Genomic DNA, 20580 nt, shown 5'->3' with positions numbered 1-20580 from the left:
GAGCAGCCACATGTATACATATATATAAAAGTCGGAGTTCCGAGACTCGCGAAACGAAATCATAACGTATGTTTTCGTTTCGTTTTATTCTGTATATATTTTATTTCTTATCTGATGTATGATTTCACCTGAATGTTGCCATAAGGTAAGTGGTCGCCAGCACCAATTTATATTGCCTAGACATTGGTGTTTTTAGAGTATTAACAATTCCTTATATCGCCAATGTACCACAATTCTAGGAACTAAGACAACGAGAACTAAGGAGTTTAAGTTCAAGTCGGAACACAAAAACAATTATTAGTGCTGTTTAGCGATAGAATGTCTGCTGAGATTGTTTGTAGGTGGTGAGTGTGGTAGTGTGAGTGTACCCTCCCAGACGGACTTGCAAAAGGCCCTACTATATTATGTTATACTATAAAACTCTCGCTGTGTTGAAAATACTTTTCCAAAATTTAATAACTTGCAATCACAATCGCGTTCAAACTGAATTTATTCGTGATGACGATACACAATTGGACATTGAACGCAATGAAAATTTTATGAATATAAACTGCAAGATCATAATATTATACAAGATTATTATTTAAAATAAAAACGTTTTTAATATTATTAAATTAACTTAAAAATATTTTAGTTAAATATATATTTTAGAATTAGTACTGATGACGTCCGCAGCTGCCGAACGCGTGTCGAGATGTACATATATAATTATGTAAGAGACACAGCTATTATGAATTCGTATGATTTCGTTTTTATAATATCGAATCAATGAATCAAAATATGTTAATACATTTTGCAGTTATGTCATATTATGGACATTTTAATTGTCTCAATGGCATTGCATTGAACATTATTATGTTAGTGAAAAAATCGAAAACAATATTTATTGCCATACGGTAATTTAGTTTTCAAATAGTTTTAAAAAGAATGAGTAAACTTTATTTATATGATAGACGGTCAAAGCAGAAGACGCGTCAAAAAAAAAGTGACCATCGACTGGCCACTAAGTCACGCACACTAATATAATATTTATAGTATGACGTTCTTATGTAGTTCTTTTGTAGTGCGGCAATCTATCTATAGGTATATATAAATGGACTAAGTAAACGATAAAAGGAACTAGTGTCATGATTCAAAGAACTGCTGCTATTAGTACTTCTCATCAATTTTGTTTAACAAAGTTTTATGTTTCAATGCCTATTTTAATTTACTTCGCATAATAATTGAGTACTTTGGCCTGTCATTACAAAGAGGTAGAGTTTAAAATTAAGCAATCTCATTTCAAATTAAATTTGATCATCTACATAATTATTTTAAAAGTATGATACATGTAAAAGGACCCAGTCAATCAAAGTTATTTAGTGAATATGTTTAGTTTGCTAAAATTTGTAACGAGAACTTGGTAGGGCTTTGTGCAAACCCAACTGGGTAGGTACCATCCACTCATCATATGTTCTACAGCTAAAACGCAATGCTTAGGGCTCAATTAATACCGGGAGAGCAGCAGCGCGGCGAGCATTTTCAGTGTGTCAGTTCACTTTATCTACATAACTAAGAGACCAAAATCGCTTGTGAAGTTTGAAAAGGGCGCGCGGCTGCACGCGTCTTGTGAGCGGTATTGCCCGGAACTGATTTTATTGCCTCGTCATATCCTACCGGTCGTTGACGGCCTCTGCCGTTCCGGCGTGAATCGGCCCTGGTACTGTTGTGTTCCGGTTTGAAGGGTGAGGGAGCAAGTGAAACTATAGATATAAGAGACATATAACCGCAGCACCTTAGATTGGTGGCGATGTAAAGAATTAATAAAATTTTTCAAGGCGCCAATGTCTACGGGACCAAAGTTTTAGTTGGCCCTTTTGCTTGTCGTAATGCTTTAAAAAAAGTATAAATATAGACAACGTCTTACAGTACTAACCATAGGCAGACCCAATTCTATTCAAACTTATCGAATCAAATTTTATTGATTTAAAAAAAAAAAACACTTAATAAGAGGGCTGGTTCATATTGGTTGTTATTTGTACAGGAACAATATAATTAAGCCCTTTATTCTTTCATTTTCTATGTTAGTCATAATTACGTGTACGATACATACAACTTATGTTAACTAATATTAATTATTAATACGTTATTTTTATTTCACAGTGAACGTTATACGAATGGAACCCGCGCCGACACAGCTACCTGTTAAGATAATTACTCTAGAACATAATCACTCAAACGATTTAATAATAAGCCGTAGTATTATTATAATATTGATTACCGCTGTATTAAATGGGATGAGAAACTATATGTAGAGCCGTGTACATATTATATGCCACGATTATTTTGTTGCTATAAATGTTTTTATAAAATTCGACGTTGTATTTTTATCGTAGATCGAGATTATATTATAATATACTCGTGTTCTGATATTTTATATAATTTAACGTAAAGAGTTAATTTATACTGTGAATAACTTTTCAGTGTTTACTGAAAAAGTATACTCAACGGATAAAAGTTAATAGAAATTCCAACTGTATGTTAAAATATATGTTATAATATATGAATATATTACATAATTTGATAATTTTACGAACGAACTAATACTCGTGTAACCGGCATTTGTTTAAAATCAACGTTCGTATTTTTGTTCGTCTTTACGATTAAGGTGAGTTAGCACTGGAAAAAACATTGTAAAAATTTTGATTGTATAAAAAAATACAATTCGTAAACATAGTATATGTTAATTAAAGAAGTCAGTAATGACAGTAAAGACGTAGCTTTTCTTTCTTTCTGTTTATAAATGAAGAATCATTTATATAATTTACTTAGTATTTTGTCAATTATTACACAAGAGATAATTATGTTTATCGATTTTTATGTAATTGTACTTTCTAAATCTATATTTAGGTATATAATTAAACTTCCAACAATCCAGCTTATGTGAAACAACTGTGTAGAACATATCATTTTATTAACATCAGAATATTTCCAGAAAATTCTGTATATATATTTTCTTTAACCTTAATAAATATATAATAGTAACGATTTTCTATAAAATATATTATACTTATAGAATAAGCTAAGTCAATATAAAATTAACTACTTGTATAGAATGTTACCAAATATAAATGTTTGTAATTTATTATAGTCCAATAGAGCTTAAAAGAATCTATTTGTCGATATTGTATGTAATAAGACCTGCGCATACTACACGAACAGAATAACAACAAAGGTGCCACAGTTTATATGTATATATCCCGTATAAGGTTCCAACGACGATAGAGAAATACTGGCAATTTAAGTGGCTACAAATAACCATAGTTTTGTATGTTTTAGAATTACTACCAAAATAAGCAGCATGTTTTCGTTCATCACACACGAAAAGATATGTAAATGAAACTTACCTGAACATGGTCCATTAATTCTCTCAGAAAACAAAACTTATTCTAAACCTTAAAATGATTATTTTTGTGATAGGTATACTTGTAGAGTTCATACATAATGCGCTTGTGTTGGCGCACACACATGCAATGTAATATATCTAGTCCTTGTGATTGGCTGCTGTGGCAAAACTCCTACATTGACAGTATATAATATAGATCGTCTATTCGTATCATTGTGTGCGCAGGTCGTAATGTCTGATATAAATTGATAGGCAATTTTTGAACGAACATACAGTCATGAAGCATGATTGATATTGATGTAAAAATTAGTACGATTTTTTACTCCTGATTTTTTCATCCTAACACAATGCGGAGCTTCTTTGGATCCTTTGTATATTCAATTTTTCACTTACTTATGTACGCAATTATGAGACTGAATTAGGACGTTAGGGGTCGTTTAACCCACTAACTACCGCTGCTAGGGAGTGCAAACTACGTTTAAACTTAAGAGCCTTTCAAATCTCTTTTGAATATATATCGTTAAATAACCTTCTTAATTAAAATTAAAAAACAAAATACTATAAATGCGTTCGCGTAGGTAGGTACTTCACACGAGTCACATGAAAGCACTTGAATCCAAACAATTAATATTGAATATTTAATTGTTTTGAGTCTGTCCTTAAGCATTTTAAATTAAAAAAAAAAGATACAAATCTTGTAGCGGCTATATTTTTTTATACGCGTAGGCATAAATTAGTTCTTTTTAAACGAAAATTAAAATATTAACATACTTTGTATAAAATATTAATAAATAACTTTGGAGTATTTATAAAATGTTTTAAGTAATTTAGCTGTTTTCTCAATTCAAAAGTCTATCATATTACAATATAAATATATACCCTTGAAATCAAAAATTATTATAACGTAACTGTACTAGAGTGTTCTATTTAAAATTATTTTGTAGATAGTATATATATATATATATGTTTTACAATTGCGATATACCTTTAGACGTCTTAATAGTTGGCTCTTTAAATATTATTGATAATTAAAAATGACTAGTTGAGTAGCGCCAGCGTAACAATACTTTTCCTAATTTCCATTTTTTAATATGTTATAATAATTAAATTAAAGTATTGATAACACATTCATTCATTCATTCGTTCTAACAGATGACGTCACAGGACGTGTAAGTGATATTGAATTGTTTTCTATAATACACCCGTAAATCGTTGATTTAAATTTTCATGAAATATTTAGTATATACTTTAAAACATGTATGGCTAAAAATTAAAGATACATTGTCAATTAATGTTCTTTCACGAATAAGTTTTGTATAATTGAATTTCCGTTATAATATATTTCTTAGCTTAAAATATTCAAATAATTTTAATAATCATTAACCTAAGTTAATTAAATTTTATGAAAATCTTAATACTAATGTATATTTAATTTTATGTATGATAAAGATGAAATATTTGCCGCAATCTACTTTTTTTTGTGTAAAAAATATTTGTCTTTAATTGCAAATGAAAGCTGACATCCGGTGACCTTGTAAGTTTTTCTTTAATTTTTTTAAATTTTATATACTTGTACATTTTTGACGTAAATTATCTTAGCGCAACAAACTCAACGATCCGCCGTCAAGAGTCGACGTAAGAAAACACTGTCAGCGGCGTGAACATATGTATTAAGTTCCGCATTCCGCTTATAAGTCGTGGAAATATCAGTCGATATGACTGCAGGGATAGTACAGACGATATGGATGATTCTCTTGAAATAACGCCCGCCGGCTATTGACGAGTCGACTGGTATTGTGTAGACTCCATTACAGTGCTTTTTTTTGGAGAATCGTAATAACTATTAACTTGGGTATAGTTAATATATCATGTCTTTAAATTTTTGCTGTGATGTTTTTTTTTTTAAGAAGGCAGTAATAGTTACCTGAGCGAATGTGGTTTCTGCATCTAATAATCATAGGCATTGCGGAACACAAATCTTTAATTATACCATAAAATTGCTGCCAACCATGGCACTTAAGCCTTTATGTCATTTAAGTGTCTCATAACTCATATTTGCGATTTCCCCAGAGAGTCTAGCACAGAATGTATTACTTAGATATAAACATAGGTGTAAAATAGATATATTGTTTGATTACAATATACTTACTATGATATTGAAAAATATCACATAAAGTCAATTAGAGGATTATTTGACCATTTCATTGTCACTTCATTAATTCTATCATTGCATGCAAATTTAAATATCGATATGTCCAAACGGTTGTGAGTTCACTCAAAGTAACACAAACTCCATTTAAGGAATCCCGGACACGTTTTCAAATGCTTTCACAAAGTTGTATTCCTTCAAAGAGAATTAGCGTCCTTCAATTCTAACTGCGTTATTTTCTTTCATGTTGGCGAGCGAAACGAATGATATAAAATAAAACGCGAAACAGCGAGATAGACTGAATAAGTCTATCCAATCATGGCGCTACTGATGGTCGTTGCATAGCAAATCATTTTAGGTATAATGGCGTAACTAAAACATATCATATTAGGAAGTGAGTAAAATTATAAGGATATATAAATGTTGTGCGAGATGGCTTCAAGCTTGAATGAATAAAATAAATTGCATAAATTTTAGCTATAGTTTCATGAATCGCTTTCACCGTCATTAACATACTCGTTTTCGATCGACATCTATTAGTGCGAGTTAGGGGTCAGTCGTGTGAAATGACGGCAAACAGCATGACGCTCTTTTTTGCCTACAATGTACCTCTTTTCTGTCGCTCTTTTACCCCTTGCTTGTGCGTGGCGCGTATATATAAACTTAATGTATATGTTACCGGAAAAGTAAGAAATCTGGGAATTGTATACAAATCCTAGGAAATTAGTACAATTGAAGTTAAAGCAAAGTTAAAGCATAATTTTTATTTATTTCCTAATACGATATTAGAATTATATACAATTCCTAGATTTCATACATTTCCGGTAACATATTATATAAAAATATTTTATTATTTAGTTTTACTCTAAATATATAGTTAGTATAGTTTAATGGATTTTTATAATTATAACCATTTTCAATCATCTTCTTTTTTTTCTCTTTGCTTTTCTAAATATTTTCAGAATAATATCACACTTTAAGAAACGGCCGAGGTGGAAAGTTTCATAAAATACGACTTCGCTTTAAATTACTACAATTTTATTTCCGTCATGTTTCTTATAACTTCCGTCATGCATAATTAATGTTGGAATTTTAGTTTATAGCAAAATAAAGTTTGTTGAAAATCTGAATCACGAGACAGTACATTTTAATTTGGTGAATTCTTCTTTTAATTAAACACATGCCAAATGTAACAGAGGCGGATAATTTGGTTGTAAAGTTTAAAGCGGGTCACCGGCCTTTTTTAATGAAGTTGTTTTTTATCAAGACCTTAAAATATTTCAGTCAATACAACATTCGTGAATCTTAAAATAGTCAACTACTGAAGTAGTTTTTTTATTAAAAATATTTAACATATTGCATCACTAATTTTTTTTTTCTTTTATTTATTGATGAAAAATAGTGCTTGCTGGTTCTGTAAATGAATTTAAATTTCGTGTCTTAGTTTTAAATTTTATTTATCTTGTTAAAATTTCGATTCAAGACTGTAAGTCTAATAGATTTGATTCTGTCCATCTATTATCCGGGTTATAGTATTACGTAAAAAATATTATTCAACCATTTACGTATAAATCTTAATTTATAAGAATCACTAATATATTCATTTAAAATAGACTCGATACAAAAACTTTTCTTCATCTTAATGTGTGTTAATTATTCAATCTCATATCATTATTAACAACATAATTAAATGATTAATAAATATTAGACTATTTATATATCTAATAGAGTGTCGCTCAAAATAACTAAAACAAACGAGTCAACTTTTATATCTTGGTGTGCGTGATACGCTTGACACTCACTAAACGTCATTCACATACAAGTAAGCCATACGGCATACGTCACACGTCAAACGTCAGACGTCATGCGACTAATAGTGTGCGCGTACTCAAAGTCCAAATGTTGGCCACTATTTTTTTCGATGTATTCTCAGCTTTGACAATCTATCCAGACATATATATACCACTAAAAGCTTAAGCATATAATGTATATATAAATTCCGCTTACTTATTTTATCAGGATATTAATGTATTTTTAACATTATATTGTTTTTTATATCGCCACCTTCACAGTAGTCATATAAAAGTAACATTGCTGTTATTATAATCAGAAGTAATTGATCCGTAATATGATATTATGACAATTGTCAAAATTTCGTGCGACTACAACGTAACTAGTGAATTATAATATCACGGCTTTGATACCCGTGACATGTGTATAATTATAAAAAAGTGGAGTAACTGGTCAAAGACCTTCTTTACTATTCATGAGATTTGGAGATTTGTGGTTTATTCCACTTTGCTTTACAGCGGACAATAGATGTGGAATATTTCTTTCAATCTGTGTAGATAATGTGTTAAATATTTATATGTTTTTAACTTATTATTTACAAAACATACCGTTACGTATTTCCTTGTTATGGGACGCATCACATTATATTTAGTACAAGAAAACAATTTGATTTAACTATATGAATGTAACACATTTTTTACGGACTCCAGAGATCGATTAACTTACAGAATATCCAAACAAGAAAATATTATTTAACTTTCTTCTCTGATGAGAGATGCAAAATTATATTTTTGAAAAAATATTATGTAAAAATTCAGCTTGAAATTGTTTAAATTTAGCAAATATTGTGTGTTTCCAACCTAACATAATTCCCTGGCATATCTATCCATTAATAGTTCGTGAATATTTTGTATTAAAATAAAATATAAATATAGAATTACATATCTTTATTGTGAGAAAATTCATGCAGGCTATCGATGTCTTCCTTATTGCTATACACTCTTATATAAACCTTATTGTAAGTTAGACTATAGTTGGTTACTAGTTGCTCAGAACCGAAAGTACTATAGAAATGGCATACGGTTTAGCGCAAGTATAATTTTGCTGCTAAATATTGTAAACTAGATGAAAACCCGGCCTTGCTCGGGTAAAATAAATAGGACGAAACAAATACGGTTTATCATTTACTTTTCATATAACATATAACTTTTTCTTAAACGGTGTGATAGTTAAACATCTAAAACGTCACCTGTAAACGTCAAACATGGCCGCCAGTTGAACTGTCATGTCATTGAATTTTATAGATTTAATATTGAACTATCACAATTATACGAATTGTTCGGATATATGTTGTCGAATAAAAAAAACATTATTTTTAAAGATATATAATTGTGGATAGGTTCGATCGGGTCTATCGCACGAAATTATTAATATAATTTCGTGCGATATATATATCAATAGCTTCATCACTCACCAGTCACCACATACTCCAAAAGTGTTAAATAAAACTGTGCTAAATTAAAAATGAACGAGACTAATATCTTAACGTCTTGACAAATTATGATTGATACCATTTCTAATTTACTCTCAGTCCTGAGTTTTCTCACCATGTTTGTGGTCATGAGAATTTATTTTTTGCTCTTTTGTATGTATTGCTCTTGTACGTCAATTAAGGCATTACAAAGTCAATCACATTGCTTGTACTTGTGAACTAAATGTATTATATATAAACAATTAATTAAATGTATATAAATGTCTTTGCGAATGCAAAAAAACATATAAAAGGACATTATAATGATCATTAAGTATATTTAATAAGATTCTGTGTGTGATTCTTGTTGTCAAAAAATTAACTTATTCTTAAGACTCGTGAAGGCCTCAGGTTATGTTTTGTTACAGTTGCCTTATATACATGTATACATATTAACTTATTTTCAGTATCTTGTATGAACAGATACATCATTTTATATCCGTTCATTGAAGCAACTGTCAGATTTTTTTATAAGAAACAACGTAAGATTTATTTAAAAGTAAAAGTAGCTGACTGTACCTTTTTAAACAAAGCTCCTCAATAAATGTACTAAAGTATAGGAGAAATTCGTTTTATGGAGCATGTAAATCGATGTTAATATTAAATATCATGTAAGTGACACGACACTTGGATAGCATTAGTAATGAATGTTTACGACATTATTCATTCGTGTGCGTCAGCTGTGTTTGTACGAAAATGTCTAATATTTACAAAATGTGAAATTTTATCTCTTTATAATATAAATGTATTACACGTTCAATTTACACAAGACAATGTGTTTTATTTCATCTTTTTTATTCTGCAGACGTTACAATTTCTACTTGGAATCGTAACGTCTGCAAAATAAGTATTTATTTTAATATTTATACTTTTCCTACAAAGCTACTGAAATTTGACGTAATTTGAGTTAAAAGAAAGCAGAAATTAATATGGAACTTATTAAGCAATATTTAATCACAGATAAAATAATATTTTATTAGGATTTAAAAAAAAGGTTTTATTTTTTATACCCACTTCATAATTACATATACACAAATGTATAATTATAATGGAATATTACAATTTTTTTTAAATTGCAATAGTATTTTAATATATTTTATGTACTGTATTTCTCTTATTGTATTTTAATTGTAGTTTAACCGCTTACTATATAAAATACAGTAACCTAAAAGGTTAATTACATTATTATAACTTATGTAAAACAATATATGCATCACTTTTAAATAGTTGATGGAAGACTTTCATTACCTCAATACTACTTATATTTATAACATAAATTTATTAAAATCACAATCAAATAACTTAAAACATAAAATAATAATAAGATATAAAAAAAGGTTAAGATTGAAGTATCAAATATTAATACGATAATGTTTAATTAAGACATCATAATTATTGTCTATCATTCAAAAAGCATTAGCTTAAAACCATAGACAAGACAATTTTTTTGTACGCTCAGGCATCAGTCAATTCCGACAAGTTCAAAAAAATATGTTATCAACATTCTAAAAGCCTATCGATCATCTCATTACATGACTGCTGACATCCCCGCGAGGGAGGATTCGAGTGTATAGAAGTATAATTCATTGACAAGCGCTGTATTGGTATAGACATATGATGTGTATGTGTACATTAGATTCGTTTTAATTACATAGATGGCACTAAGTATGCTGTAACGCCTAAGGACTCTCCTAAGGAAGCTCCACGAGTGGAGATAGGCATGGATGGGGACCACGGACGCGTATGTCGATCCCGCAGCCTCGCCGATCGTTGTCGAAGATAGCATTGTCATAAAAAGGTATCTATAATGAAGTATCAAAAAATATAATAATTTTGGTTTTCCATCGAATACAGATCATTATTTGCCATTACAAAAACCTATTCAATCTGGGACAAAATAAAAGGACTGTTTAATTTTTTATACTATATTATTTTTATTTCACAATGAAACCGTTCTGTTTTCACACTTACCGATAGATAATTCGACCTTGTTATTAAACCAAGTGCGACATAAAACTCAAATAAATTCACCTTAACCCAATAAACAAGTGAAGAGAAAACATATAAGAATTCAAAAAGCCTATATTTCGTCGCTCGAGTATCCGACCTTTATCTTATACAGTCCCACCAGATTTCGAGTGATATAGACACTCGTATTTCCAGCTTCATGGGATAACCCGTGGATCACTGAGGCGTTTGGAGGACAAATTGACCTCTTTGTTTCTATCCTGCGCGTCCCGACGAAAATCTCATTACGGCCCGCATCATTCTTGTTATTCATTGTGAACTTACACGCTCTGCTTGTTTTTGCGATTTACTCGTGTTGTGATAACGTACATACATTTACTAACGTGCTTAGCATTTTTTAAGAATTTTTGTTATTCGTTTTCGATGATTAAGTGTAAATTCTATTTTTATTTAATGTAATACATTTATTTACATAAGAATTATTTACACGCATTCTTAATTATATACAAATAAAAAATAAATAGTTACCGTACAAATCATGACCGACATAAATAAGTTCTAAAGGCATTTCCACGTTGAATCGCAATTCCAATGCTCTGAGCAAAAAAGATGGAAGTAAAAAGAAGAAATATTTATTTAATACTTTATCATTCGTATCAGAAATAAAATGGATATAAAAAAAATAAAAGCGAACTTAGTATAAAAGACATGCTTATCTCTTGAAGAATTTTCTTCCGTCGTGTAATGAATATTTCAAGAAGGAAAATATAATTTTGACAGATAAATAAGACACGTACAATTATAAAAAATCCATATTACAAGCTCCGTATATATCAGATTCGAGTACGAGTATATTGGACTTTACAATAAGACACAACAAGATTTAATGTCAGAATGAAACCAATTTACGAAATTCTTTAAAACACAAATTATTATGTAATAATAACAATAAATACGATTAGTTACTCAAAATTTCCGAATAATATATGTTAGTTGTTATTGATATGGCAACACATAACTATATCTTAACCCCTATTGAGTTGTTGAACGTAAAGTTAAACATTAATAAGATCTAGTATCTTTCATTTAAACATCATAAATTGTTTCGAAAACAGAATTACATTTATATTAATTTAAGTTTTCAATTATAAAATTCAATTATAAAACTGGATTTGACTAGTAAAAACGAGGAATTACGTAAGCGAAAAGCAAAATACAATAACACTTCAAGGGTCGTCTATTAGAAACGGACCATTACGAACGATACGAATTAAAAGCAATTGAATTGTCCTGAGCACTAGCGGGTTAAAACACGAGGCTCGTCATTTTTCCCTTCCTGGCTTCAACGACTTACTTTTTATTATAACAGGGTTATAACCTCGTTCACATTAGAACGTTGAATGAATTCGCGTGTGTGAATTGAGCCAGTGAATACAACAGGTGCCATGAACGATAATTCAATTTTATATTACGCTTACAACATGTGTAAGTAATATTAAATTTTGCAAAATTTGCTCTGAGTGCCTTGCGCTGGTTTTACTCAAGTACGATATGTGTTTCCAAATCGGTGGTACTTTAGAAAAAAATTGTTTATTATATCTCAAGTCAATATTATGAATGATAGTAAGAAAAATAAAATAATAATAATATTTTTCAATATGAGTAAGATGTTTTGATATATTTTATAAAACACAAAACTGGTGTTTGAAGTCGAAAATAATTTCAAAGACATTTTGGAATGACGATTGCCTCGTTTTAGTGTTTTGTATTCCATTAAATAAAATTAAAAATATCTAAGTTGGCTGTTAACGCTTCTGTTCCTCAACCACATAAATCTCTAGGTCCTGTGCCTGAACACACGTTTTGCGTTTGTGAACACTCTTGTATGTTCTATAATATTTATGATATCGTCATCATAATGATATTTAGGCAAATAAGTAGAGTAATTATTTATTAACAAATTTTAAATGATTACAGGCCTGACTTTTAATAAAAAATAAAAACTAAAATATTTATTATCTCTTTAGTACATTAATTGTGGACTTTGTGGGTATTAAACCCTTCGAATTAAAGCGGGTAAATGTAGAGTCGGATTTGCGTCGTAACAATCATCCAAAAGGCACCCGACCTCCATTGCGCATACATTTCAATTGTTTGGGTTCACAAATTTCAAATTTAACTTCCTTTTAAGCGTACGCATTGCTAATCAAAGTAAAAACGACCACTGCTTTGAAATATAATACCTTGACATGAGAAGAACCGAAGCGAGAATCTTGGTGTGTGTTTTATACACTGAATATATTATAAAATCGAAAATATAATTACACTCAATAATTACATAATTTTGGCATCATTATAATATAAAATCACAATTTTTTATTAACCACCAAATTAATATTGACCTTTTTGAAATATTTTAGAAAGGTAGACCAAATCAGCCACATTCTGGTAAGTAGCCTACACCCATAAGGCATAGCAAACCTAGTTCCATCAATGTGCCGCCAACCATGGAATTTACAAAGTTATATGATAGTACAGGGCCGGATCTGTATAAAGCCCTACAACTGACCTTAATCTGAAATCTTGTAAGGGCTTAAAGATTGAGAATTAAATCAGTCAATTGATCAATTAGACACGAGACATTACATTTATTTTGTAATCAAATCCTTGGTAAATTAGAGTTTTTTTCAACGAGTTCTCAGCTTTGACAGTCAGTGAAAACTTCTCCTTACGCGTGTCAATAATAAATTTCCGAAAAAACCTCGTATTACAAATCTCAATCCACGATTGTTTGACGACGGTGGTCTTCAGTTGGTAAAGCAGAAATTCGTTTTTGCGAAAATACACTTCTATTTCGGCTGCTTCATAAGTTTTTCTACCCCGCGTCGTCTACGTCGACGTCACATCGCGACGACAAGTATTGATTTCTTAAGTTTAAAAGTGCACTTCGTTTCGAATTCCTCTAACTTAGTAAAAAGTTTTATATTTCCTTTGTGCGAACAAGTCTAAAAAATTCCAAGTTGCAAAGAAATAAGTTCATTAATGTAAGTTGTACACGATTAATTAAAATCAGCACTAAACTAACACCAATTAAATCGATCTTGTGAAGTATTATATAATATATAATCCTTTATATTAGATGGTTCACCAAACGTTCCAACTATTATTAAACAATAGTGGTTTTATCTTTATATTCGTTTACGATACTAAAGTAGTAATAGGAATCACTTTATATTCGTGGCTGCAGTGGAACTCTAATTTATCATTTCTAACTAAAAGGAAGACTAATAAACTCCACAGCATACGTAGTTGATAAAGTTTGGCAGAAGTTATCAATGTTCGATTACTTATTTCTATTGCACTATATAATGTGGCATTTTAACAAAGGCTATGGATCTTATTTTATATTTTTAAAACTTTGACCTCAAGACTTAATACATAACATTTTTATTAAAACTGACAGCGCCAGACTTTGGGTACTACCAAATAAACATTACGTAGATTATTTTTAATTAATATTTTTTGTTCATTATCACTCCACTGATCGCATTGTATTTCGATCACACTACGCACCATGGTCTTCAAAGTGTAAGAAGTGAAGAAGGCCGTCACTGCCGCCGGGTGAGCACTACGAGGAATTTCAGAAAAAACTGGTGAGGGCATATTATCTCTGGCCTGGAATTTTGCGCCATTTCTTTTCCACTGTATTATTATCCTCCATAGTTCGGATAATTAGCTTCCAATGTACATAGAGTCGAGATGGCCCAGTGGTTAGAACACGTGCATCTTAACCGATGATTACGAGTTCAAACCCCGGCAAGTACCACTGAATTTTCATGTGCTTAATTTGTGATTATAATTCATCTCGTGCTCGGCGGTGAAGAAAAACATAGTAAGGAAACCTGCATGTGTCTAATTTCAACAAAATTCTGCCACATGTGTATTCCACCAACGCGCATTGGAGCAGCGTGTTGGAATATGCTCCAAACCTTCTCCTCAAAGAGGGAGGAGGCCAGCAGTGGGAGTGGGAGTTTAGCCCAGCAGTGGGAAATTTACAGGCTGCTAATATAAAAAATAAAAAAAGATGTACATAAAATTGATAACCTAAAAGCTATATTCAATTTAAATGCTATAAAACTGTTCTAAATACATCATACTTTATTAACGTTGATATTGACAATAATAGTAATTTATAGTGTTAGTTTCACATTATTAGTACGTGTAGATTCGAGCAAAGACTTCCATGTAATAGATTTCAATATAACTAATATACTTTTTTTTATGCAATAGTTAGACGCCCATAGACATTGGCGCTGTTAAAGATATTAACCATCCTTTACTTTGCCAATGCGCCACCAACCTAGGGAACTAAAATGCTATGTCCCATGAGCCTTTACTTACACTGGCCCACTCACCCTTCCAACTTTCACACAACAATACCAAGTATTGCTGCTTGGCGGCAGATTATCTGATGAGTGGGTGGTACCTACCCAGACGGGTTTGCAAAAAGACCTACCACCAAGTAAACATTTTTCTTATTTAAACGATAAAGTAACCTTTTGGAATACCCCTAATTGTTCTCTATATCTATGGTTTCGATATAACTAGTTTTTTTAAAGATAACATGATTGATATACAAGTTACCAAAAAAATTTTATTTTTTCTGTTTCTATCCTGTTCATCTGAACTAAGCTCTGTCACTGTCTGAAATATATAATTAGATGATTATAAGGAGGATTCCAAGATAAATAATAATACTTATTTCACGAAAATCACATAAATTTCAGAAAAATTGTTTTCAAGCTTACTTCAAAGTAGTCAAAGTTAACTTAAAATAACGTACGTATTTCGTATCAAAAAATTTTGACACTCTTTTAGACAAATAAATAGGTAATTATAATAATCACTAAAATGTTTTCGGGATTTTACAGACTTTCCTCGGGCTAAACACGCTGTTTCGTTAATATTGGTAGATTAAAGTATAAAATAATAATATTATTATATGTTAATACAAGGATGATTGTAGTAGTATTATTATATATAAGCAAGGTATATAAATAAATATTAATACATGTTTTTTCCAGTAATTGTAAGTCTATTCCAACACTATCTTCTAAACTTTTATTTTACAAATTTAAAAAACACATCAGAGGCATATTAAATATATATTGTATGTATGTATGAAATTAAACTTTGTAGAACTTGGTGATCGTATTTATTTATCAAATTTAAAATGATATGAGTAATCAATCATGAATTATCATAATTTAATTCATACACATGAGTAACTAATTTTCTGCAATTAATAATTCTGAACCAGTGTCACATTTAGGTATTAATATTATAAAATATAAAACCTGTTTCGAATACACCTTTTTTGGCTTAGAAACAAATAAAAAATGTTAAAACATTTGCAATAGAATTGTATTCGATTTGCTCATACAATTCCCAGTAACCGAAAACTACATAAACAACTATTAAGTTAATACCACTCTAAGTTATCGAGAACTACATACTCGTACAAGTATGAATTGTTAAACTCGATCGTTTTAGATGAAATTTCGTATTTCATATTTCTATAAACATATTTAGGAAAATATTACATGATAAAATGAGAAAAATATGGACAGGATCTCCCGTTATGTGAAACATCGAATTTATTAGTTACTTTAAATAAAATAAGGTATAAAATAAATAGAAAAATATTATTATAATTTTCCAGCACGACGTACGAGTCGCTCTTACCCCCCAGACAAGATAATAGATAGACGAAATATTTAGTTGTTATAATCACAAGCTATATTTATGTCTGTATTATGCTGTAAAAGGCTAATTTATTTATTTTTATTTAAATAGGACATTATTAAAAGTATATTTGATTATGGCAATACTTTTGTAAAAAAAAAGTGACAGTAACATTTTAAATTATTCGAAAATATGTTTGTTATATATTCTAGTGAGTATATTATCTAGCGAGGTGATATACATATATATTTTAAAATTATTAGTAAGTATATTAATATTAATTTACTTATAAGTAGATGTAATACATATTTGCAATTGAAAATAACTGATCATAATCAACATAGCTAGAAATTGATGCAATATATTATTTTTGCTTTTTTTTTACATTTTAATGGCGATGGAAAATTCTAGTGTAAAGTATGAAGAACACTTCGCTGCCAAAAAAAATTGCATTATATTCCATGTAAGTCCATATTTGGTATCATACCTTGCATAGAGTATCCGGCTCGAGACATAAGTAATTTTGAAGTTAAAAACAGTTTGGAACTATGACGAAATAAACGAAATATTTTTTTTGACACCTATGACCGAATCAATTAATTAGCAATAATAAATATAAATGGCAACACCGAAGTGCGGTAATGTTGGTGTTTTAACAAATTGCTACTGCAATTGCAAAGTAGGGAGATCTCAGAATGTGCGAAGTGTATCATTAGTGAAACTCATGATATTTATTTAGTATCTATTTTACATATCACTTCAATTAATTTATACATGTCAATTGCAGCTTATTCGTAGTATTTAATAACGTACTTCTCGTTATGTATACTTTATAGTATTGGTTCACTGAAAAAAAAACTTCTCGAGAACTTATTTTCCACACCAGTCACTCGACTCGTGTTTATAATTCTTTGCTTTATCTTTGCAAATGGAAATACGAATCTGTATGTTTTTAGTAATTCATATTTTTTTATGAATAGTTTGACATTTATTTTAAAAGTGTCATTTATGAAAAGAAAAATGAACAAACGTCATAACAATAATAAAATAAATCTTCCTTTTCGTTCATTTCAATCGTAACAACAACGAACCACATAAATTTTAATTATTGTGTTTAATTGAAATAATGATTTATCGTTTGTGTTTATTCTTAAGGAATCAAAAAAAGCAATTTTACAAGAATACGTCATCAAGTCATTTAAATTTTACTAAATAGATAACTTTTATTTACTTTGAAAATATTGTTGCTAATAAAATTTTTAACGCTTCTTTTTTTATAAAAAAAAAATGTATTATCTGTTACGATATAAGTATTTTTGTCATGCTTTCACTCGGATATTAGTTAAATACAATTTTTGAGTTTGTGCTAAAAATGTGACAGTTGTGAAGTTTTTCCAGGGAAGAAAAGGTATGTTCAAAAGAGGCACATAATAATCGAGTATTTTCTTATTTACAACATGTGTAAATTCATGTCGAAATACCTAGTAGATAAAATATATTGAATGAATTGTTTTGTTTGTAGTTTTTATATGCTGAATAATTTTGTCCAGTAAACAATAGTTACCTTATTCAATTCCAGTCCCTATTATTCTCACTGTTGTGTTGTTACCATTTATTTGGATTTACAGACTCATATCACAGTCATGATAAAATGTGGCATGGCCCGTAAAATCCTGCACAAACCCGAGGACTACTGAGCCTTTTTGCGCAGTTATAGTAGTCAATATCCCCGAAACATTATCTGCCTTTGCTAAATCCGGAAAGCATTAAGCTCTAAAGCTTAATGCTTTCCGGATTTTTTATATTACCAACATTCAATCTCCTAATTTAACTGAAGTACTTATAAGTCATGTTAGTAATTTCACAGCACGTCTTCAAGACACGATTACAATACTTCAAAATGTCTGTACTAACTATCGTTGTCTGAATTCTCATTCATAGCTTGCCACCTAAATTTCAAAGCTCTATCCAGTAAGCTATTGTTAAATCTGGAGACGTCCTTTGTACCACCGGCAAGTTTAATGCAAGTACAAATGTATTGGGAGTGACATAATTGATTCAAGTATGCGTTGAACCAACCACTAACCCATATTAAAGAAAAAAACATTTCCTCAAATTTTACTTTTATGGAGTTGAGCAAGTGAAAGTTATGGAGCCACTACTGCCTCAATCATCTTGATACCTTGTAAGATGCTAGTTTAAATTTCTATTGAAATTAATAAGCGTTATTTACTATCTTAAAATCATTATTTGATTCGAGTCATTCTATCAATGATAAGCACTAGCAGGAATGCATTATCAATGATTGCAGTTAGTTTGTACACGAGATGAAAATCTTTAAAAAACACTATTTGGATACTCTGCCGCAAGTTATGTTAATAAATGTGGACTTTAATAAATTAGAATGAAATTTTCATTTTTCGAGCAAAGCAAAGGAAAAACAGAAACATGCGATTGCGATCCGCCATCATTTTTCGCGTTCATTTTCAGGATAAATTTATCACACTAGAATGTTCCGTCGCCATAAAAATATTAGAAAAAAAACAACTTATGTTATAAAATAAATTAATTAAAGCAACTGTTTTTGTTTATCTGTTATTACGTACTATAGGATTTACACGATGTTTTCTTGTAATTTTATTGCTTCAGCAATCGAATTAATTGCTTACCCTTGGGATTAGGTAGATTAATGAAGGATCAGAGAAGTATATCTTTGTTTTCCATTCATCTTAAGGGATATAATCATATGTAACCGCTAATGCAAAGATAAAATAATTTTTCATTGTACAAATGCGTGCGCACTACGAAAAGTATATAAGTACTTAGGAAAATTCTAACAAAAATCACATTCAGAATCAAATCATATATAAACGCGTATTGGAAACATATGTAATTTTCTTTTTAATTTCGAAATTCAAATTAAGAATTTAAATATTGAATTCCAAGATTGACATAAAATGTTTGTAATTGATCGAATCGAAATCATATATTTTTCGATATCACTTAAATAAATAAAGAAATTGCGAAAATAATTGCAATATCAATAGAAAAATATATTTCATCCTACATTTTATAGATCTTCAAACGTATCGATGATACAAACAGACTTATTACGGATAAATACCGAATTTCCAAAGTTACTCAGGGGACACGTAAACCAACCCCCAACTCTAGGCGGTCGTACAAAGTCAACCCACAACCGCTGCGGTGAACTAGCTCTGAATAAACACAAGTAGGATTTCAATTTAGATTTAAGCGATGTTTACTTGTGGTTTATTTAGAGCTCTGCGTAAAACCAGATAAGGATGTAGTCCAAGTATATTCTACCTTTTATTGGAAGAATCTAAGCGTGCTGCGCTACCGAGTCGTCTCCACACGGGAATTAATTGCACGAGTACACTTTCGCTGCTAACTTTCACTTTAGTGTTTGTATAATTATTTTAGAAAACTACTCAAGTTTTTTTAAAGAAAACTTAAATCATTTTCATTCAATTCTCTTAAAAGACTTAATTATGTAAAATATGTAGCTCATAAACATCTGACTAATAAATGTATAAAAAATTATTTGGATGCTATTCCCTAACAATTCGTCGATTTAAAAACATATAGCGAAATTTCTTATTTTCCTTAACAATAGAATCTGAAATAAAATACAAACAAATGTAGTAAGTGAATTTTTAACTCAATGGATTCTATTCGGATTTGAACGTCCTATTTTTGATCCAAATTTCCAAGGGAAAAATATTCTGAAACAAGCCGTTTAGCTGCCTTATGGTGATCAATATCCCTAACAGTAGTAACTTTTGCCCAGCAGTGGGACAGGGTGAGTATCATTTTAAAATCGCTTTTAAAAATGATCCAAATTTTGTATATAATACAATGTAATATTATTTTAACAAATATTACTTTGGCTTATATTTATATGTATTCAGGACAGTCAGAATTATAAGAATTTGCGTATTTACCTTTCGATCTTTCCCGGACAATATTTGCACTTCTCGCCATCGGCGT

At 30.1% G+C, this 20580-nt stretch overlaps 1 protein-coding gene across 1 annotated transcript in view; it reads left to right on the top strand.

Moving 5' to 3' along the window:
* The window catches only part of LOC125066436, a 125097-nt gene extending 114458 nt beyond the window's left edge, over nucleotides 1-10639 (top strand). The window contains exons 8-9 of the mRNA XM_047674506.1: nucleotides 2143-2235; nucleotides 10512-10639. Of these exons, the coding sequence (XP_047530462.1) occupies nucleotides 2143-2235; nucleotides 10512-10639 (221 nt within the window). The remainder of the gene's footprint in view (nucleotides 1-2142; nucleotides 2236-10511) is intronic.
* Nucleotides 10640-20580: the final 9941 nt, after the last annotated feature.

This window comes from Vanessa atalanta, chromosome 9 (assembly GCF_905147765.1).
Source record: "Vanessa atalanta chromosome 9, ilVanAtal1.2, whole genome shotgun sequence".
NCBI classification, from domain to species: domain Eukaryota; kingdom Metazoa; phylum Arthropoda; class Insecta; order Lepidoptera; family Nymphalidae; genus Vanessa; species Vanessa atalanta.
This window is presented reverse-complemented; position numbering and strand designations above follow the sequence as displayed.